This window comes from Myxocyprinus asiaticus, chromosome 42 (assembly GCF_019703515.2).
Source record: "Myxocyprinus asiaticus isolate MX2 ecotype Aquarium Trade chromosome 42, UBuf_Myxa_2, whole genome shotgun sequence".
Lineage (NCBI taxonomy): Eukaryota > Metazoa > Chordata > Actinopteri > Cypriniformes > Catostomidae > Myxocyprinus > Myxocyprinus asiaticus.
In genome coordinates this window covers 11058447-11082476 of record NC_059385.1, presented here as the reverse complement: position 1 = coordinate 11082476, position 24030 = coordinate 11058447, and the positions used below count along the sequence as shown (strand labels likewise).

At 37.9% G+C, this 24030-nt stretch overlaps 1 protein-coding gene across 2 annotated transcripts; it reads right to left on the bottom strand.

The window, feature by feature from the left end:
- Nucleotides 1-144: 144 nt before the first annotated feature.
- Nucleotides 145-22723, bottom strand: LOC127432859 (C2 domain-containing protein 2-like). Of its 2 annotated transcripts, XM_051684337.1 has the most exons (15): nt 21405-22723; nt 21081-21176; nt 19946-20065; nt 17125-17226; nt 16732-16848; nt 15394-15511; nt 13997-14105; nt 11841-11905; nt 11281-11396; nt 10878-11034; nt 10570-10674; nt 10257-10384; nt 5357-5636; nt 4481-4517; nt 2018-2253 (listed from the first exon to the last, which is right to left on the bottom strand). In XM_051684337.1, the coding sequence occupies exons 1-15, from the start codon at nt 21669-21671 to the stop codon at nt 2169-2171; spliced, it is 1902 nt and encodes a 633-aa protein (XP_051540297.1). In that variant the 5' UTR covers nt 21672-22723; the 3' UTR covers nt 2018-2168. The 2 variants fall into 2 exon arrangements, with proteins under 2 accessions (XP_051540296.1, XP_051540297.1); XM_051684336.1 differs by lacking the exon at nt 4481-4517 and having other exon boundaries at nt 145-2253; nt 21405-22634.
- Between the last annotated feature and the right edge of the window lie 1307 nt (nt 22724-24030).

The window sequence follows — 24030 nt, the reverse complement described above, 5'->3', positions numbered from 1 at the left end:
TTTCACAGATTGTGCTAAACTCTTTTGCTTCTCACCAACTATTAAAGCTGTTTAAGTATGGATCAAGTATGGCTTGGCAAATACACACAAAAAATAAACCTACATTTGTTTTTGTATAATAATCAAACATGAGGTCAATGCATATGTGTTCAGGCAGTATTTATTGCTCAAACCAACAAAGATGATATGTTAATCAAGATAATCCCTGCATAGCACAGGTTACTATTCATTATACACAGGCCTCCAAGGTTTTATGTATTTAACAAGTGCAGAGCAGACACAAAATGCTGTATAGGCCATAAGCATGTGTGATGTTAATTATTTTGCAGGTAAACATGTTAGGGGGAGCAACAGTTTTTCAATGATTATCATACATAATGGCATTAACTAATCTGGTTGTATACACATTAAGTTCCTCAATGCATGTGGTTACACTATGGTGATATGCATATACAGAGAACTGACTTCATCAGATTTTTTTTTTATAAATGTATAGATCACCACAGGATAGCCAATCAAGCAGGATAAAATGTCTTCATGTGCCTTTTTCCATTTTGTTGGAAAATACCTCTGTTTCATTTTGTGACTATATATAATGAAATGCATCACAATGAACAGTTAAGAATAGTCATGCTGTGCATGGCAACACACAAATTACAAAATAGACAGAAAAAAAAAAAAATCTAAACAATCACATTAACAGTAGTCCTCCCCAAATATGAAGTAATATGAAGTGAACAGCCAGACTGCTGAGGTTTCTTTCTGGCAACATTCAGAATGGACAGGCAATCAGGTTTTTCAACATATGCATAATTTTCAGTTCAAGTAATGGTCAAGCGGAACCTGTTCCTGGATCTCCCATAGCAAATCCACTGCAGTTCTGGACACAGGCTCATCGGTTGAGGCTTTTCAGGTGGCTTATGAGAACAGATCATAGAATAAAAGAAAACACCAAACACAATAACCAAACTTTTGAATCGTGAACATTTTTAACAGCTAAATTCAAGAGACCAATGCTCTTGCAGTCTGGTCTTTCTCTATGTGAAAATGTCTTTGCTTAGTGTTAAGATTAAGATCCTTTTTTAAATTATTAAAGCAATTAGCAAACCTGTCTCCCTTAAAACTAAATTTTTCAAATAACACTAAGGCAGAGTTCTAGATCAGTTTAAACCACTCTCAATGCTTATTTCTGCCAGACCCTGCAGAATTCACTGCATTATGAACGCAATTTGAAACCGTTCAGAGAATACAAAAAAAGTGCAAATCAAATTGATGGTATTTCCTCTTCTATCCCAGACACAATCAAGTCGTCAGACGGTTTCCAGAGGGTTAAAAGCTCAGGTAGATAACAAGAGAGGGTTGTCCTCATACGCTGCTTTGGTTAAAAGGCCATAAATGCCAAATATCTTTTGCATGACGATCACGGTTTGCATAAAGTTAGCAAAATGACTCATTTAGAGTCTTGAGTGATAGCACAGCGACTTAGTTCTGCAGTTCTGTAAACTTTCTTGCATATACACACATCCATTCAAAGATAAAAGCTAAAGCTTGACTGAACAAGAGTAGGGAATGTAAAAAAAATACAGCAAAAAAAAAAAAAAACAACAACCTTTGAACAATCTCTCTGTCCCTCATCTTGAATGGAGAGATGCATCTGCATAGGCTAAAATTAAGGAGATCATAGAGTTGATCAAGTTAAGGAGTCTGAATAATGTAATGGAATCTGGGAAGGTGGCATCAGACATATCTGATTATTGAGATATATTTTTAGAAGGGTTTGTGGGTGTTGGGCATCTCTTGGCAAGAAGGTGATTGTTGGGATGCAGGGGTATTGGCGAACAAGGCCAGGAATCGAGATCACTCTTTGCATAAAAGTTAAAGGAATAAGCATAAATGAAGAGGAAGAGGTTAAAGATGTAAAGAGGTAAGCTATTAGTTTCGGTGAAGGAGATTATTGGCAGGACAACCAAGGAGAAATTGTAGGCATGGACTTTCTCAAATGTGTTGAAGACGAGCATTAAGTTAACGTAGGCGGTTCCCTCATTGTGCCGTTGGCTTTGCTCTTGCTCCTGGGCAGCAGCTTGCGGTTGATGATGCGTCTGAAGGTGGCCGTCCTCTTTTCCCTGTCACCCATCATGGCCACATCAGGATTCTCCAAATACTGAAGGTCATTGTGGGACTGACTCATGCCAGGTTCCTTCCGCTGATGTCGCCGTCTGAAGAATAGTTTGGCACTCTTGTGCAAGAAGCTTCCTACAGAGGGTGCCAGAGAAAGGTGCAAATAATAATTAGCCAAGCTTTAAAGTTCCTCAATATAGTTTACTGGGCCAACCTGGAGGTCAGACTCTGGTAAACAGGAGTGTAAACCGCAACAATATCAGGAATCAAAGCAAGCATTCCATTTTAATTTGGTTGTAAAGTGATATTGTTGACCTTCATGTAGACCCAGCGGATGTGAGGGTATTTTAATGCAATCCTAATAACCATAAGCCAGTGCACCTGCATCTTTAAAACCCTAAAAGAGGGTTTGTAGAGCACACTACAAAAAACTTTAAACAAAAAAAAAAATGTAAAAAATACCTTAAGCAGTATGCAAACGTATTCAAGTGTTCTTTGTTTTGTAATTAAAGCAGTTGAAACCAGTCCACACCAGCTATTAAGTGGTTTAGGATGGCTGCACTTCTAGATTTTTATGCAAGAATTCCACACAAAACAAAAATAAGTGCACATACAAAGATTTAAAGGGATAGTTCACCCAAAACTGAAAATTCTCTTATGATTTACTCACACTGATATATAAATAGAACTGGATCGCTGATGCAACGTTAAATGCCAGCAGGAGTTGAAGCCAGCGGAAGTGTTTGAGCGACCATTTTATTATGCCCAACCTCTCATACAGTGTCAATGACTGACAGGAGAAAACACCTCCGTTTCACCATCTCTGACCTGCGGATACGACAGTTGCATTTCGCCCTCTAGTGATAATCATGTTTAATGTTTAATTAGCTTGTTATGGATAATATTCGTAACGAGGGAGAAGATAAATGCCGATCACTATGTCAGAGCACTCACCTGCCCATCAGTCTATCAGAGCAGCACAACAATCACCAAAGGAAGCGGGAAAACTGTCCACAAGTTGTAATGCAAGTAGGAAAAGCTGTAATATCTGCTTGTTTAGGGTGACAATACGTCCTTACCCCGAAAGGGACTTGAAAAAAGTCAGACCGGGATTTCTAAATCTTGCCTTAAATGCTGGGATTTGCTTGTTTTCACACTGAAGTGCTCTCTGTAGTCCATTTAATTCACTGTCCTCCAGTCAAACCCATATCAGTTTAATTTGAACCAGCTTTGCTTTGCTTGTCTTCCTCAATCTCAGCGCCCACTGCGTGTGTGATAGAGGGAGAAAGAGAACGTGCTCTTATTCAAATGACCATGAGAACAAGGCACTTTTTGATAAAAACAAAACAAGTAACTCTGAACAAACACTTCAATAAATAAGTCTGAAAATGTCTGTTTGAATCTTACCTCAGTTTCAGTGAACTTATTTACATTCAGCTGATCTGTTCACTGATGAAGTTTGATACAGTAGATATACATTACTCGCTCGGGCTTTCAAGAAACAGGAACAATTCCAGACTTTAAATAAATAAATCATTACACGTGCAGGACGTTTGCATTGTAGGGATGTACATGCAGATTTCAGATATAAAATCAGTGGTTGAATGATTAATGTTTACTTACTGAAATGAGATAATTTCCTATTAAGTCAGTAGGGACATTGGAATGTTTGGGCTTCACTGATATGACGTCATGAGCAATCCAGTTCTATATATATATATATATATCAGTGTTTACTCACCCTCCTGATATCCCAGATGTGTATGACTTACTTTCTTCTGCAGAACACAAATGAAGATTTTTAGAAGAATATTTCAGCTCTATAGGCCCATGAATTGCAAGTGAAAGCCCTACAACCTAGCAACCTCCCAGAGAACCCTAGCAACAGCACAGCAACACACGAATAACCACTCAGAATACCTTAGCGACTCAAAACACCTTAACAACATAGCAGCACCCTGGGAAAAAACAACACACCCTACAACCTAGCAACCACCCAGGGCACACTAGTAACAGCATGGGTGCCAACATTTTGAAGCTCCAAAATCCACATAAAGACAGCATAAATGTAATCCATATGACTCCATATGTGTTCAGACAGGATATGATAGAAAGATCAATATTTAAGTCCTTTTTAGCTTTAAACATACACATCTGGGATGGCATGAGGGTGAGTAAATGATGAGTTTAAAGTTGAAGCCACATGGTACCAAATACAGGACAACCATTTGCTTATTAGCCTGATGAAAGTTTTTTAAAACAGCTTGAGCATGGACTGGCTTTTCACTCAAATAAGGGTTTGTTAACCATTTCAAAGGGAAGTCTACATAGACTATTATAGACTTCTCAAGATGTTACTTACTCTGCCAGCATTAAAGTCTGGTTTTCACTGGTTTCCACTTTAAGATGCCAAAGAAAAAACAAACAAAAACAAATTGCTAAGGAAGGTGTGTACAAAGGATAAAAGAAAATGTATCATCAAAATATGGGAAGTACAGAGAAAAAGACTAGACAGTGTTGCATTGATTATATTAGACATGAACAAAGAAAAGTTTGACACTCTTTAGAATCCAAATATGGAAGTGCCTTTAATCTGTTTAGAATTTAGTTGCAAAAATACATTTTCAGAATAAATAATTAACTGTTCTCAGGGTTCCCACACTTTTCAACCAAACAAATTTACACAACCTTGCCAGTCGTTCATTATTACCGGATGCAGATTTAATATTATAGAGATTGCTACGCTGGATTTCCATTTGTACGCAAGATAACAATCTTTTGAATTAATAATACATTTAAATTATGATACTTATAAAATATTGACAATATCAATTCTCCATGACTTTTTAAAATTGTATTTGCATTACTTTTCAACGGCTGGAAATCACAACTGAAAGAATGTCTGATATTTCCAGGTTTTTCATGACTGCGGGAACTCTCTATTTGGTATATCTATTGAAATCAATGAAGGTAAGCAGGGTAGAGGCAAAATACCACCGATTTACTTTGCATATAAATTGGCAAAGGTCATGGGTAGTAATGACCATTTCTCCAGTAGAGACTATGACCTTGTTGTTCTCCTATTACAGAAACACACAGACCTGTGATCAGATATGTAACTCTAGTAAAACAGATCACTGTGTACTTTGAAGGAGTAAACAGGTTTAAAAGAAACCCAGCACTACCTTTTCCAAATGTTCTTCTTCTACATATACATAAAGACCTTTTCTTCCCTCACCTTTTCCTTTTTTGGAGCCGGTTTCAGAGATACAGTAGGACAGAGAGGTTTTGTCTGCATCGGGGTCCTCTCCGGCCTGGTTCTCCCAGTCATCCACATGGTGGTCTGTTCCATTTGCACCCACTAGTGATTCTGTGGGTATAACAGTGCTGGGTTCCACCACTGCTTCTGAGGGGAGTGTTTCACTGTTGGTGCCCTCCGAAGCACCAGACATGGAAGCATCCATTGCAGCTGCATATCCTGCCATTAGAGCCATTTCCTCATCCTGTGTGAGAGGGGCCTATGGAGTGAACAGCGAAGTCTTAATTAAATGGAAACTGTCAATTAAAATCAAAGTACTATTTTTATTAAATTAATCACAAACTATTTAACCACCTTAAAGGGATAGTTCACTCAAAAATGACAATTCTCTCATCATTTACTCACCCTCCTACCATCCCAGATGTGCATGAATTTCAAATCAAATCAAATCAAATCACTTTTATTGTCACACAACCATATACACAAGTGCAATAGTGTGTGAAATTCTTGGGTGCAGTTCCGAGCAACATAGTAGTCGTGACAGTGATGAGACATATACCAATTTACAATAAACATCAGATTTATTGAACACAATTTAAAATCTAATATACACATAATTACACACAACACAATATACAAATAATAACATACAATGTACAGTATACAATACACACAATATAGAATACACATTATACAATACAAAAAGTATATATAGTATATATAAAATGTATTGTACTGTATTGACATTCAAGCTGTCGGTTGATAGTAAGTTGTTAAGAGAGAATATAATATAGTAGGTGTGAGATATAAGAGTAAGAGTAATAAAGTGCAGTGCTAATGTATTTTGATCGTGGGAGATCAAGAGTTCAAAAGGTTGACTGCTTGTGGGAAGAAGCTGTCATGATGTCGGCTGGTGCTGGTCCTGATGCTGCGATACCGCCTGCCTGATGGTAGCAGTGAGAGCAGCCCATGGCCCGGGTGGCTGGAGTCTCTGATGATCCTCCGAGCTTCACACACCGCCTGGTATATATGTCCTGGAGGGAGGGAAGCTCACCTCCGATGATGTGTCTGGCAGTTCGCACCAGCCTTTGCAGTGATTTGCGGTTGTGGGCGGTGCTATTGCCGTACCAGGCAGAGATGCAGCCAGTCAGGATGCTCTCTACAGTGCTGGTGTAGAACCGTGTGAGGATGTGGCGGTTCATTCCAAACTTCCTCAGCCGTCTCAGGAAGAAGAGGCGCTGATGAGCCTTCTTCACAACAGCTTCAGTGTGGATGGACCATGTGAGTTCCTCAGTGATGTGGACACCCAGGAACTTGAAGCTGCTGACTCTCTCCACTGGTGCTCCATTGATGGTGATGGAGCTGTGTTCTCCATCTCTTCTCCTGAAGTCCACCACAAGCTCCTTTGTCTTACTGATGTTGAGGGAGATGTTGTGCTCCTGACACCAGTGTGTCAGAGTGTGCACCTCCTCTCTGTAGGCTGTTTCATCACTGTCAGTGATCAGACCTACCACAGTCGTATCATCAGCAAACTTAATGATGGCATTGGAGCTGTGTGTTGCCACAGTCATGTGTGTACAGGGAATACAGGAGTGCATTTCTTCTGCAAAACACAAACTAAGAATTTTAAAAGAATATCTCAGTTCTGTCAATACAATGCAAGTGAATGGTGACCAGAACTTTGAAGGCCCAAAAGGCAGTATAAAAGTAATCCATAAGAATTCAGTGGTTAAATCCACATCTTCAGAAGTTATATGATAGGTGTGGGTCAGAAACAGATCAATATTTAAGTCCTTTTTTTAACTGTAAACCTACACTTTCACATTCAGCCACCTACTTGTCAGAGCTGGTCAAAGGTGGAGATTGATAGTAAAAAAGGACTTAAATATTGATCTGTTTCTCACCCACACCTATCATATCGCTTCTGAAGACATGGATTTAACCACTGGAGTCATATGGATTACTTTTATGCCTCCTTTTTTTTCTTCATTTTTGGACCTTCTGAGTTCTGGTCATCATTCACTTGCATTGTATGGACCTACAGAGCTAAAATATTCTTCTAAAAATCTTTGTGTTTTGCTGAAAAAAGAAAGTCATTTGGTGGATAAAGATTTGGTGCATAAAGTGGGACTTTTAACTATAAAAAAATTATTATGTTCACCAGATTAATGATTTTGTGTATATATATATATATATATATATACACACAATTGAAGTCAGAAGTTTACATACATTTAGGTTGAAGTCATTAAATCTCATTTTTCAACCACTCCACAGATTTAATATTAGCAGACTATGGTTTTGGCAAGTCATTTAGGACATCTACTTTGTGCATGACACGAGTAATTTTACCAACAATTGTATACAAACAGATTGTTTCACTTTTAATTGACTATATCACAATTCCAGTGGGTCAGAAGTTTACATTCACTAAGTTAACTGTGCCTTTAAGCAGCTTGGAAAATTCCAGAAAATTGTCACACCCTTTCCAATTTCCAAACGCCTGAAGGTACGTTCATCTGTATAAACAATAGTACGCAAGTATAAACACCATGGGACCACGCAGCCATCACACCGCTCAGGAAGGAGACACATTCTGTCTCCTAGAGATGAATGTAGTTTGGTGTAAAAAGTGCAAATCAATCCCAGAACAACAACAAAGGACCTTGTAAAGATGCTGGAGGAAACAGTCTCCACAGTATATCTACATCCACAGTAAAACGAGTCCTATATTGACATAACCTGAAAGGCTGCTCAGCAAGGAAGAAGCCAATGCTCCAAAACTGCCATAAAAAAGCCAGACTACAGTTTGCAAGTGCACATGGGGACAAAGAACTTACTATGGTCTAATGAAACAAAAATTGAACTGTTTGGCCATAATGACCATCCTTATGTTTGGAGGAAAAAGGGTGAGGCTTGCAAGCAGAAGAACATCATCCCAACCGTGAAGCATGGGGGTGACAGCATCATGTTGTGGGGGTGCTTTGCTGCAGGAGGGACTGGTGCACTTCACAAAATAGATGGCATCATGAGGAAGGCAAATGATGTGGATATAATGAAGCAACACCTCAAGACATCAGCCAGGAAGTTAAAGCTTGGTCGCAAATGGGTCTTCCAAATGGACAATGACCCCAAGCATACCTCCAAATTTGTGGCAAAATGGCTTAAGGACAACAAAGTCAAGGTACTGGAGTGGCCATCACAAAGCCCTGACCTCAATCAGATAGAAAATTTGTGGGCAGAACTGAAAAAGCATGTGCAAGCAAGGACACCTACAAACCTGACTCAGTTATACCAGTTCTATCTGGAGGAATGGGCCAAAATTCCAGCAACTTATTGTGAGAAGCTTGTGGAAGGCTACCCAAAATGTTTGACCCAAGTTAAACAATTTAAAGGCAATGCTACAAAATACTAAAAAAGTATATGTAAACTTCTGACCACTGGGAACGTGATGAAAGAAATAAAAGCTGAAATAAATCATTCTCTCACTATTATTCTGACATTTCACATTCTTAAAATAAAGTAGTGATCCTAACTGACCTAAGACAGGGAAAGTTTTCTACGATTAAATGTCAGGAATTGCGAGTTTAAATGTATTTGACTAAGGCGTATGTAAACTTCTGACTTCAACTGTATATTCACCAGATGAGCTTTTATGATTATTCTCAAGATGTGAAATGGGAGACAAAATGTGCTGAAAGAGCATAAAGAATAAAGATATAAAGATATTGAATAAAGATTTTGTAACGTTGAAAAGACTGTTTTGAGCAGCTGTTTCATTCTTACAACCGCTTCAGCCCCTCTCTCCTGGTAAACAGCAGCAGGAGTGCAGATTACACACAAACACACACCGGTTTGATTGCACAGCTCAGGGATATGATCTAATCACAAGTGGGAACTTTGCGAAGTTACTGCCACCATGCATTTGTAATTGGAAAACGAGTGCAACATTCGATTTTTCAGAGAAACGGTAAATCTGTAAATGTTAAGATAAAGAAATTAGGTTAAATTAAGTGGCACTAACCAGTTTGTATTCTGTAGAAGCAGTGGGATGTGTCCGAAGGCGTTTAATAAGGTTGCTGGTGTTTCCCCCTTTCACTTGAAATCTCAAAAAGACTATATTTTTTAAATGTTATTGCAGACATAGGTCTGATTCAAATGAAGGTTTTAGAGAAAATACTGTAATATTTACAGCGCACATCCAACATAACTTACGGTACTACCATTTAAAAAAATACTGTGGCACCACTAGTATTTTGAAGCTTTAGTATCGCGATACTACCGTAGCACCGGTCAACCATGCAACCCTAATTGTGAGAATTGTAATTAATTGCATTATTGCAATATATCAATATATAATTGTCTTTGATTATATGATTGTATCGATTGACACCACCCTATTACATGTCAGAGGAACAGAACTGTGACATAGCTCTGGCCAATAAAATGTACCTGACAACCAAAGCAATAATCATACCATTCTAGACAAAGCGCATTTGTGAACGACATGGGCTATATCAGATTAATTAGCAAACAAATTGTGTAAATATGGACAACACCAAAATAACACAAAATGAGAACTATTCTGTTCTAATTACACATCTCATTTTAATAATAATAAAAATTAGCTAAGGGCACAATTACCACTCATCATTCATAATTTGGGCTCAATTATAAATGCTTTTGGTCATCTAAAACATTACCAATTAAGATTGACAAGAGGCTGCGTTAACTAAATTATCAGGCATTTTCATCGTATCTGGTTACTCATTCAGTGAGGGCCTCTAAAATGACAAGCTGACACACGTCATCTCATAAGATTTGTTGTACTGTAGACGCCAAAGGCGTATATGTGGGTAAGCGGTGTCTTATTCTGTACCTTGGCCACTCCTGATATGATAATGGTACTCTTTTTGACGGGAGATTTGAGCTTCTGTTTTGCAGACTCGTGGAGCTGCCTTATAGCAGCCTCAGCTACAGGGTCGGTCCCATTTAGCATCAATAACTCTGGGCGGGGAAGAGAGATTGTACAAATGCAGAACATGAGCTATCATCAACGTGGCATTTTGCATTTACTCTTGCACACCGATGAGCATTTGTGGTGCAGGAAAGTGAAAAGAGGAAATACATTTAGCAATTAATAAGTCAACAAGCTTTATTTTGAAACAAACACAGATGCACAGAAATCGCACCTGTATCTGATGATGAGAGGGCTTTGCTAACTTTGGCACCAAGTATCGATGGCTGCTCGGACACCCTTCTCTCTGCCAGCTTATTTTTAAATGGAGATTTTGATTCTGCAACAAGGAATACAAAAACACAACATATTCTATATTTTGTGATATAGGAGATCAGTGAAAATGCCAACTGTTGTATTTCAAATTCAAAACTTTGCTTACATACACCCATTTAACCCATTCATATTTTGATTCACATAATTTTCAGACTTAAGTCAAGAACAAAGAAGGTGCAACTGAATCAAGGGTCAAATGCAATGTACCAGGTGGTAAGGGTCGTCCTGGTTTGCTCCTGACAGCTGTGACAGTGGTGACGACAGTCCCACATGGCATCACAGTGCGGTCCATCTCTACTCTCTTAGTAGGGGCTGGTGTGGGTGTCTGCCAGCTACGCACCTCACTGGGCTCCAGGTACGTGAACTACACATAAGAGAATTCATCAAATATTGATATGCTGCCGTCCAAATGCCATTATAGCTTAGATATATAACAATGTAGATTTCTGGACAAATTTGCACATGAACTACATTACGATGTTTTATAAATCAGTAATCAGACCACCACAGATTAATTCAAGTGGATCAGTGCTGTTTATGCACACTTGATAAAATGCCCATAAGAATGAAATCTCAAATGCGAATAAAACTGATATCTCGGTATGCTGACCTCAGTAGCTAGTGAGCCAGTCACTTGATCTTTGGTCATGAGAGAAAAAGCATGTTGACCTTCGGGTTGTTTCCTCACCAGATCAAAAGGCACAGATACCTGTCCTAACAAACCACCTGAGAAGAGAACAGAGTGTGATCCCTGATCAAATCAAAGATCTGAATGCAAAATACAACAATTAATCAATGTGTTTGCCAATGAAGGCAGAAGTGGTGCTAAACAGAAATAGCAAACTAAAAACATATGCACACAAACCCCTCTGGGCTGTTAAGAAATCAGGGTGAAAGGTCAATGAAATGAGGTAACAGAGGGTCTGATACATGGCTGTTTGCATATGAATTCAGAGTTTTACACAATATCCTCAATATTCTTCTATTAGCTCAATAAACCTACCATCTTTATGACAATTTGTGGAGAATATTTCATGATTAGTGAAACAGATGACAGATTAAAGAAAGATTAAAATTCAGATGACCTTCAAGCTTCTACAGACACAGATTAATGTAACAATTCAATTTTTATTCTGTTAAGCTGGTTTATTTTCGGTCATGTGGACTTACTCTCCCGAGGTTTGGCGTTATCCACGACCTGGATCTTCAGCTCCTTTGACCGACCGCTGAGCTCACTGCAAAACCATACAAAAAGGGGAAATAAAATAACTGACACTCCATTACTTTCTAAAATGTTTACGTTTTTATATACACAGAAATGCAAGCCCAAAAGTTTTGCTGCTATTTTTCAGTCAGTTTCTTTTTCAATTAGCCTAGGGAAATGCTCACTTCTGTTGCACAGTTTTGAACTGCCAAATAGGCCTTTTTAGTCACAATGTTTTTTAAGGTCTGTGGCAATGCGATTTTTTATTTTGTGTGGATTCTTGCCTTTAAAATCTTGGACAAGCTTACATATCATAAGGTAATGCAAATCTCAATGTCTGCTGTCCAAACGTTTAAAAACATTAGAGCAAATTGCAACATAAGTAACCTTTGACTGTAGGAGCAAAATTAATTGAAAGTGGGACATCATCATCAGGGAGTAAAAAAAAATAAAATAAAAAGTGAATCCCATTATTGCTAAAGGGATAGTTCACCCAAAAATGAAAATTCTATTATCATTTACTCACCTTCATGCCATCCCAGATGTCTATGACTTTCTTTCATCTGCAGAACACAAAGATATATACATATATATATACACACATATATATATATATATATTTTTTTTTAATATCTCTGCTCAGTAGGTCTATACAATGCAAGAGAATGGTGACCAGACCATTGTAACTCCAAAAATCACATAAAGGAAACCAGTGGTTAAATCCATATCCTCAGAAGCAATATAATACTGTAGGTATGGGTGAGAAATGTAACAATATTGAAGTCCTGTTTTACTTTAAATCTCCACTTTAACTTTAACTTTCAGATGTGAATTTTTTTTTTTTTTTTTTAAATAAACAGACAGTACATGTGACTTTCAGATGTAAAAGTGAAAGTGGAGATTGAGTAAAAAAAAAAAAAAAAAAGACACATTTTGATCTGTTTCTTACGCACACCTATTATATCACTTCTGAAGATATGGATTTAAACACTGGAGTCATATGGATTACTTCTCTGTTTCCTTTATGTGATTTTTGGAGCTACAAAGGTCTGATCACCATTCACTTGCATTGTGTGGACCTATAGAGCTGAGATATTCTTCTAAAAGTCTTTTTTGTTTTCTGCAGAAGAAAGAAAGTCAAACACATCTGGGATGGCATGAGAGTGAGTAAATTATGAGAGGATTTTCATTTTTGGGTGAACTATCCCTTTAAAGGTGAAGTGTGTAAAATCTGCGCCACCAAATGCTAAATTGCAAAATTAATGACTGTTTCAAACAGGTTTTCAGGGAAATCAACTAATGAATGCATTCGCACATTAAAATGGGACAAGAGAAAGGATTTAAACAAAAAATATAAAAAATTAAACATCACCTTTAAAGTGTCATTTAATGTCCAAGCCATGCCCTAACAAAGCTTTGAGCCGTGGTGCTCATGCGGGCAACATGAGATCGAATTCACATGATTTCCCATCATGTCCACCTCTAATTTCTCCATCATTCCTGTCCTCTCTCTACTTTATCTTTCTATACAAGTAGCAAAAATGCTTAAAACAAAATAAAATTTAAAGGAGTCGTGACTTGTTTTTATTTATTATTTTAATTAGTAAACATTAGTAAAGTTGTTTTGCACAAAAAGCAGTCATATATTTGTAAAACATGATCATTTTCCACCCTCATTCTGACCCTCTGTCAGAAACACTCGGTTTTGGTGCTGCTTCTCCTTTAAGACTTGACAGTTAAAGTCTGTTATTATTAGCTCTCATTGCCATCTCACTGCTCGCCGCTACTGGGTGGGGCAACAGAAATGATAAGGTAAAGCAGGCATTGATGTGCTGTTGTGGAGGCGGACAGATGCAAATATCAACCACAATGTGACAGCACAATGTGGAGGAAGCATAAGGAGTCGTTTTGGCAGCTTGGTTTCAACAAATGCTCTTTTTGCAGTTAGGAAGAAGATTTGAGTTCTGAAACTTATGGCATGTTTTCATAGTACAGTGACCTATTATTTGTCAAAATATCAAGGAAAATTTGATTCCTCATGTCATGACCCGTTTAATGGGGAAAGCTGGCAGGGACAGCTGAGGAGGGAGAACAGATGGGGAGGTGAAGCTCCCAAACTCACAATATGAAGGGTTGGTCCCAGGCCGGGGTTGATGTGTTAGTCAAGACTGAACTGGTGGCCTTTTGAGGAGGATCATCCAACTGGAGGATACACTGGGGATTCATGCTGCCTAAAAAAAAAGCACAGAAGAGAAAAGATAAATTTGTACTTTACCTTCAAGGACAAAACACTTTTCAAGAGTGGATTGATTTGTCAAAGACCCCCCCCCCCCCCAAAAAATCAAATTAAACTAGAAATTTGCACCAAAGCCAAAAAGATCTAGAGTGATTTTTGAGATATAGCTTTCTTCATCATCAGAACACAGCTGTTACATCTAACGGCAGACATTTAGGCCTGAACTGCAGAGAACACTTTTAATGACAAAATGCATTAACCGTAAAATGGATGAGATGCCAGCTGTTTCCGTTAAGTGCTCATTTGGCTGTAATGGTGACTTGGCCAGAGAGCAATGGGACTATTAGAAAACCTCCGGAAATGATTTCCGAACAGAAGGGACATCCTGATCGAGGGAAACATGGGCAGTTAACTGAATAAGTAATGGGAACGGTGCTTTTTAGAAAGCATAGCCTTTACTTTGAGCCCACAGCACAATTTCATCAATAAAGTATATTAGTAACCAAGTTCATTTCTTCGATCGAGACAAAAGAAAAACATCAGCAGAGGTTTGTGGTATCAGTAGCACCATCTCATAAACAAAGAGACATATGGGATTTCTAAAATGTGCTGAAATAGAAAGATTGTAATCTTGCAATAACAGTGATAACCGTGATCTCTCGGGGAGTTGGCCAAAGGGGCTGTACCAAAGGCAAACACCCTCACGCCGTTCAAACCCATTTGACTTTCTTCTGTAGAACACAAAAGGAGATGGTCAGGCAGAATGTCTGCTTCAATCACCATTCACTTTCATTGTATGAAAAAAATAAAAGAAGCAATAAAAGTAAATGTTGACTTCAGGTTGTCAAACCCTAACATTCAGCTTAACATCTTCTTTTGTGTTCCATGGAAGAAAGAAAGTGATACAGGTTTGGAACAAAATGAGTAAATGATGATTTTTCAATTTAGGTAAAATATACCTTTAAGAAATGTATGTGCACCTAACGCACAACAGACACAATATGCACAAGAACCCAGCAGTTTTTTCCCCTCATTCAAATCTTGCTGAGTCACATTCCAATGCAAATCAAATTAAAACATGTGAAAAAACAATTTAAACGATTTAGAACAGTCAAATAAACAAACCAAATATCTTCCAACCTTTATTCCCTATTAAGTCTGTCAGTTATACTAAGTAATGGCAGTAATCCTTGGCGATGCATTACTTTAAATTAGCAGTAAAATACAACTGAAATAAAAAAAAATGTTCATTCTGCTTAAATGTGTGTGTTCTGGTCTCTGACCTGCAGCACTATCCTCGTGTTTGCATGTGACCCGGATGTTCTTCACTAACAGTTTCCATTCATGAGCTCGTGGGGGCTTGGGGGGTGAGGTCACCTGTGAGGTCTTGTTCCTTACTTCCTGTTGAAGTGGAGAGAGGAAATAAAACATTATCACTCATAACATCAATGGCAACATCCTTTTCTGTGTTTTTCACTCCATTCTGTGCAAATTCCAAAGTTATGTAACGCTCTGGATATTATTAATTTCAGACTATACAGTAGCCCCAAAATTATTTAGACATTTAAGCCACACATAAAAAAAAAAAAAGTTTGTAAGGTTTCAAATTATAGCAAACACCTGTGTTAGGGGTCTACATGTTAATAAAAGTCATGACAAAATATAAAAATCATGCTTTCTAATGTGTTCCAGCTTAAAAGGTTAAATTGCTATAAACTTTTTTAGAGAGGAAAATTGTGTACATATCCACAAGTATATATATACACCGATCAGCCACAACATTAAAACCACCTGCCTAATACTGTGTAGGTCCCCCTCGTGTCGCCAAAACAGCGCCAACCCGCATCTCAGAATAGCATTCTGACATGCTATTCTTCTCACAACAATTGTACAGAGCGGTTATCTGAGTTACCGTAGACTTTGTCAGTTTGAACGTGTCTGGCCATTCTCTGTTGACCTCTCGTCAACAAGGCATTTCCGCCCACAGAACTCCCACTCACTGGATGTTTTTTGTTTTTGGCACCATTCGGAGTAAATTCTAGAGACTGTTGTGTGTGAAAATCCCAGGAGATCAGCAGTTACAGAAATACTCAAACCAGCCCATCTGGCACCAACAATCATCCATGTGATTATCTAATCAGCCAATTGTGTGGCAGCAGTGCAGTGCATAAAATCGTGCAGTGCATAAAATCGTGCAGTGCATAAAATCATGCAGATACGGGTCATGAGCTTCAGTTAATGTTCACAAAAATATTTGATCTCAGTGATTTGGAGCGTGACATGATTGCTATTCTGAGATGCGGGTTGGCACTGTTTTGGTGGCACGAGGGGAACCTACACAATATTAGGCAGGTGGTTTTAATGTTGTGGCTGAGCAGTGTGTGTGTGTGTGTGTGTGTATGTATATATATATATATATATATATATATATATATATACACACACACACACACACACACACACACACACACACACACACACACATATATATATATATATACACACACACAAGCACTCAACACACATTGAGATTCTGCATCATATTCATAGCCCCACATGTGCTATTTAGCACTTATGTAAATGTTGTAAATGTTTAATAATGCACTTGCGCAGGGCTGTACCTTGACTTCTGCAGAATCTGCAGGCCGGCTGCTCAGAGTTACTGATGGTTGAGCTCTACTCAAGACCTGTCTGAGCCTGTCTCTCACCGCGGCTTCACTTAGACCATCAGAATCTCCCTGAAACACACACAAACAGAGTCATGTGTCTTCTGCAAAAATAAGCGAGAGTCACCTCTTAAAATAATCATCACATCAGTTATGATATATACAAACTGCATACAAAGAATCAGTTACCCTTTAAATAAAAGGCAAAAATCTAGAAGATTCATAGCTAGTACACTCTCAAAAGAGAGATAAAAAGAAACCTATTAAGATGAAGAAATAACATTGTGCAATGCAAAACTTCATTTGGCATAATCTTACAATATTTTGAATGTACTTATATGTGCATACCTCTGTAAAACATGGCATGAGCTGCAATTCCACAGAGTCAAGGTGAAGCACCCCCCAGGAAACCTCCACTTCCCTGTTCACCTCTTTCATCTGTAGAGCCAGCTGTAGAAACACAGACAGACACATACACACATTACTCAAAACCAAACACAATACAATGGCTGTTTAAAGCAATAAGCCACGAGACACGATGTGTAAACTTGCAAAACGCCCTTAACAATGGTAAAATCTCTTTGACACACCCTTAAAGAAATATTCTGTGTTCAATACAAGTTAAGCTCAATCGACAGCATTTGTGGAATAATGTTGATTACCACAAAATCTAATTTTGGCTTGTCCCTCCTTTTCTTAATAAAAATGGTCGGTTGCCATGACGCCGTAAACACTGTGATCCCTGTAACGATGATTTAAACAGCTTCACATCTCAAATAATATACAAGTTTTATTAGAGGAATTAATTTATAAAATTATAAGCTTCACATTTCTGCCTTTAAACCCTGGCCCCATTCACTTCAATTGTAAGTGACTCATTGTAACCTCAATTTTTGCTTATTTTAAAGTAAAGGTGGGGATGAGTCGAAATTGTTTTGTGGCAGCATCAGCAATATGATAAAAAATAAATAAATAAATAAATAAAAAACGATGTTCAATAAATAATTAAATTTCTGTATACAAATCACAAAAAATCAATAAAATTCTTCTGCCAAGTAATATGGTTCATAATGTAGGCTGCTTGCAAATAGCCAACTTGGCACATTAATATAGAATTCAATTGATGTGCAGTCACAGGTGTGGAATGGATATATCAGCTATTTTACTGTTGCTTAGAATGTGGCTCATCCAATCAGATTTAAAATGTGGCTCATCCAATAAGATTTTGAGCTGGAACTAGCCTTTTTATTTATTTAATTAATTTTTAAGTGAAATAAACAGCCCACAGACCTATGCTGGTCTGATATCAACTAAAAATAAATGCTGCTGCTTTAAAAAACAGCACACACTTAGCCTACAGCTGTATAAAATAGCACTGCCTACTTCAAACTCACAATAAACAAAGGGTCCACAACATTCTCATATGCACAACAGCTCTTTGAGCCGTAGGGCCCGCCACACACTGAGAAATGGGCTGTCATGTCCAAGCATGACTGCTTTACATTTCTGAGACTGAACTGGGAGAAAAATAAATTCCTGTCAAATGCTTTTAGTTCATTCCTAGCTCACATGACAAGACTAAAGAGGTAGAACATATACTGTATCCAAGCAAGAAATAGCGATAAGCGGTAACTAATATGTTACAGTCTAATTTATATAATCAGGAAATACTTACAATACAATAAACTGATTTAAATCTGAGTATGAACAGATATTTGCTTACAGTACTTGTAACCCTACCAAGAGCTTGACCCCATGGGTTCACAATAAAAAAAAATAAAAAAAGTGTTATTCCACAGTGCCATATGCGGCTGTGGGCTCTAGAGTGCACTGACCTCCAGAACGGGAACAAAAGACCTAAATATACAGCCTACAAAGCCATTCAAACAACCGCTGGGAGCTTTCCAGTAACTGGCCGTCACCAGCAGGAGTAACAGCTAGAAAATATGTGATCCTAGCCATCTGGATTCTTCCAGAAAGAGACTAAAATGACAAACAGAATATAAACGGCCATCACTTCTAAATATTGCAGGCCAGTATTCAACATATACACCTGGTGTCTCTGGAATTCTATTTACAATCTTTTCTTGAAAAATGACTTTTAACAGCATTGTCCAAATTAGCACTTGGCCTCATACGCTTCAACAAAACAGTGCACTGAGAAGGAATACCACAGATCCGGGGCAGAATCTCAAGACAAATGAGGAAAAGAAAGATTTTGATGGGTTATCGACATGAATGCATTTAGCCACTCGATGCTGGAGTACTTATGCTGAAACAAGATCAGCGCGACAATGAGGAGTCAAGAAACGTATTGGTTTAAAAACAGCAGTAATTCAATTGAGCAAAGCCTGTGCAAGCTCTTAAACACAATACATTCACAACTACTCCACATGGTCTACAGCTCTGGACACTGAAACGCTGTTTTTAAGTAATTTCTACATCCAATTGTAGAGCAATATTACATTAACTCTCTTTCCAAGAGTGAAATGTTTAAAGGGCTTCCCATGAATAATACTGGGCAGGATGTCCCAAAAAAAGAGTGCATCTGTCTGAGGGAGAGACATTAGAGCTAATGGTGATTAAAATAAAAGCAGAGGACACTGAGCAAGCGCTCTGGACTGAGGCACTTAATCTGATTCCAGCGGTGATGGTGGATAAAACAGCAGAGTGAGTCACACCTTATAAATCAAAAGCATTCCTATATCGGGACAGTGCATGGAGCGTCTTCTACAATGGCAAATGTGTTTGCATAGTCCTTGTACTTATATGTTTCATATGATGGTATGCATATATTGTTGGTAAAAGTGGCCAATTACAGTACATGCAGTAGCTTAATATGCCAGATATGTTTTCCAAATAAGAATGGTTATGATTTCTCTCCTTGAAATTAAGACAGCTACTTACTTTGATGATAAACCACAATGGCAAACTTTTAGAGAAACACACAGAAAAAGATTCATGTCTATTTGAAAGGAATGCTTTAAATAATGCTGGTCCATTTGCCTCACCAATACTTATCACCAATGTTGCTGGAAGCATTCAAAGAATGACTTTCTTGTTGACAATTTGTTAAAGTGCCTTGACAGACGCCAAAGGCATTGCGTTATGTAAACCCAACTTTCCTCAGTGACATTACGGAGCAGAATAAACATGGACTGGTGTTTACCTGCAGATGAAGTGGGGATATTTTTACACTGTATCTCAGGGGGGTTTCTGAAGACGTTGAGCTTAGTAAAGCACGGAGATAAAACTGCAGCTTGTTTCCAACCACCTGACAAAGGACATTCTGTGAAAAGAAACCATCAAGATTATGACTAAGACTAGTTGGGCACTTTAACCATCCTTAAAAATGCAGAAGAGATGCTTCACACTGCTGAGGATGTCTCTGAATCAACAAATGGTTTACATGTCAAAAGGAGAAGTCTTGCAAATAGATAATATTTCATACTCATGTTAATGTTTTATCAAAATCCCAATTAGAGTAGAAGGTACAATATTATATAACTTTAAAGAACATCATAAATGTGTGCGTGACCACATATGTTGTGCATGTACAACCAGTGGACGGTTGAAACTGGGACATCAGGGTGTGTTAAGCGAAGAGCCCTAAATCACTATAAAAATTTATGGACTTACATGAACAACATGTCAACTGTACTACCACCAAAACTAAATATGGATCACTAGACCAAAGGGGGGAATATTAAAGGAATAGTTTACCCAAAAATGAAAAATTCTCTCATCATTTACCCTCATGCCATCACAGATGTGTATGGCTTTCTTTCTTCAACACAAACAATGATTTTAGAAGAAGGTAGGTTCCTTCAATGCAAGTGAATGGTGACCAAAAACTTTGAAGCTCAAAAAAGCACAAAAAAGCAGCATAAAATAATCGATAAGACTCCAGTGGTTTATTCCATGTCTTCTAAAGCGATCCAATTGATTTTGGATGAGAACATACCAAAATATAACTCCTTTTTCTCTATAAATTGTGACATCAGCATTCTCTTTGGCAATCATGATTTCAAGCTTGATTACACTTACTCATATGGATTACTTTTATGCTGCCTTTCTGTGCTTACTAGTGCTTCAAAGTTTTGGTCTCAATTCACTTGCATTGTTTGGAACTACAGAGCTGAAATATTCTTCTCAAAGTCAAACACATCTGGGATGGCATGAGGGTGAGTCTATGATGAAAGATTTTTCATTTTTGGGTGAACTATTCCTTTTAAAGTGATTTTGCTTGTTATAATTTCCTTATATGGTTTTTATAGCCGTAAACCTTCAAAGCGTGGCTTTACCTTTTGACCTGGTGTTTTTGTAAAGCTTGAAATTTGGCCCACGGCCAGTTCTGATGACTGGAAACCATCCTCTTCAAAGGTCAGCTGAATCCCGCTCTAATAAGAGGAGCAATACATTTATTAAAGCAATACTATAATGTAACAATACAATAGGAAAAGCAAGACTAAAAGGTGAAACAAAGAACTTTATTTTACTGAATGCTACAATCAGGAGGAGATGACATGCTATTCTAGACTTTGAGAGATAGTTAAATTGATGTAATTCATTTAACCATGTTAATATATGCCCATACACTCTTTTGTGTAAAATAAACACAAAGCTACCTGTGATCTCCTAGCTTCTTCATTAAGGCTCCTAAACCAGGCGCTTCTCCACTGAGTCTTCCAGCTTTTCAAAGACAGCACCCAATTTAAAATCCCATCAGCTTCCTCTGAATCCACATGACTTAGAGGTGTTTCACTACCAGGTTCATTGGAAAAATACAGCACCAAGTATATAATCAAAGTGACAACAGAGGCCAGAAAGAGAGTGACCATGCAAAGCCACTGCCAGTCACCCACCCAGGAGAAAACATCCTCCGTAGACGACATGATGACTGACCCCACTCACTTTAATCCCTTAAACATGTTTACCCTCAGCCCCACCTATCCCTTCCGCATCCCAAGACAACAACGCCACTTTCCTTCCTAGTATTGACTAATAAAACACCTTCACAAACAGGCAAAAACGAAAGTTCACGAACGGTGGGTGGAAACACGGATGGTGGAATAGAGGTCGTAAATCTCACTTCAACCGCCACGACAGCGACATAGACAAGATCACTAAAGGCTGAAATCCTCCACACAGACTCATAAAGACTTATAACAAACGGGAAAATGTCTAAATGTATCGACAGTGATCGTTTAAAACGAAAAAACACTGAAGGGTTGTGTTCAGTGAGCGGAATGGGACCGGGCAGTCCTCCCCTTTCATCAACAACCTCATTTAATATGAATAAACGAGTTACTCAAACGATTAGAGCACCTGCACATATACTTAAATGATAAATAGCATTTATAAGCTATACTAGTTTACAATAACCCGCTCGTGAATATGACAGAAAGAATAGATGCATTTAACCGGGTGAATTTTCGCGTCTAGGACATAAACGGCTTTAAATGCTAAATGATTATTATTATTATTTTAAATATATACATTAATGTTATAAAATAAAGTCTTATCTTAGATATCTGTTGACCAAAGAAAAAAAAATATCAAAATTTTGGCTAAATAAAAGCATTAGACTCGGAGCATTTGAGGTAAAACAAAACAAAAGTTCCTAAAAAAATCCCTCCAGTGTTGATGAGCCACGATACCATCACATTAGCCGAGAATTATCCCACAGAAAACACACAACAAACAGAAATAAAAGTGCGATTAAGTGCAGTTCTCCTCTTCTTTAATGGGTTTGTACGTCGTCCTGAACGTGTGAGAAAGACAGAGAAACAGAAAGAGAATGAATGCGTGTGGGACGCACACCGGTCACTAGGATTATTAGCTTTAAACTCAGGAGTCCAGATGAGACCAAATAAAAGTCCCTCCACTGCAGTTTTTCAAAATAACACAACTCGATGAATTTATCCGAATTTAAAAATAAGTAATCAGATTAATTTGTTGTATATTAAGGTAGCAGCGGGTGTATTTATTGTAAACCAAAATTTTGTTTAACAGAAATAAATAGGTGTAACATTATATCTGAAAGTCTTGTGACATTTATAAACATAGCCATTTGAACAATGGGCGTCTCTTTGTTTATATGGCAAATGTATGTGCAGTATTTCAATATGACAGTTTGAGAGTTTGTTTGTGCAGGTGCGGATTATCGGTTGAAACAATGGGATTGTGTTTGATGTAGCTCGGTCGCCTATTTTAAAGTGCCAAATATTGCCAACTATTTAAGATCGTAAAATTCACATTTAAAATGTCACACCACACTATATAACAACGTAAGCATGATCTATTTAAATGTTCGCTGTATGTCAGTGAACGAGTTCTTCTTCTTCTTAGGCTTTTATTGGCGGTTGGCAAACCAGCTTATAGGTGCTTTACCGCCACCTACTGGACAGGAGTGTAAATCAGAAGATTTGGCAGGATGTGGGGAAGGAGGGAAAAAAATAAAATAAATAATAATAATTAACCATATATTTTTATACTCGCTCCATCAGGCCTGTTTCATTCAAAAATGTAATTAACTGTGTATATATTTCCCTCAATGCTGCTCCAAGGATGTTTTGTAAAGTGAAGTTTAGTTTCAATTTTTCAAGTATTTTTTTAATTCCTTTCATTCCTTTACATATGCATTACAATCCATCATCACATGTTGGACAGATTCTGGTTGATTGCAATGTAAACACATTCCATTTGTATGTCTACCTATTAAATGAAGTGTCTTTTTGAGCCCTGTGTGTCCAATTCTGAGACGAGTGATAACCATTTCTTCACTTCGATTTTTTCCCATCTCTCTTTTCATGCCAACAGAGCTTTGAATATTATACAAATGTCTTCCGGTGTCATTAATATCCCAAAATTCCTGGGGGTTCCTTCCTGAAAAACATACTACCTGCGTTTTAGTTACTGAGAATCGGAACCCCCAACTGTTAGCCCACTTTCCAACTCTTCTACTGCCTTCTGCATTCTATCCTCCACATATGTGACATTCCTTCCCCTCTTCCATAATGCTCCATCGTCTGCATATAGGGATCTTCCTACCCCAGTCCCAATTTTTGAAAATATATCATTGATCATAATATTAAACAAAATGGGACTGCAGACACTACCTTGAGGCGTACCATTATCTATTGAGTATATTTTTGAATATGATGTTCGCACCATTACCTGTATTGTCCTATCAATTAAAAAACTCATAACCCAGTTATATACAGTGAACGAGTTGAATGAATGTCGGCGGTA

Excerpts from the sequence above, each read along its gene's own strand:
- LOC127432859 (XM_051684336.1), bottom strand. The coding sequence starts at position 21,671 with ATGTCGTCTACGGAGGATGTTTTCTCCTGGGTGGGTGACTGGCAGTGG. Across the intron at positions 15,512-16,731 it reads CAGATTCTGCAGAAGTCAAG|GAAGTAAGGAACAAGACCTC; the intron begins GTACAGCCCTGC and ends CCACTTCAACAG. Across the intron at positions 10,675-10,877 it reads AGGACGACCCTTACCACCTG|AATCAAAATCTCCATTTAAA; the intron begins GTACATTGCATT and ends TCCTTGTTGCAG.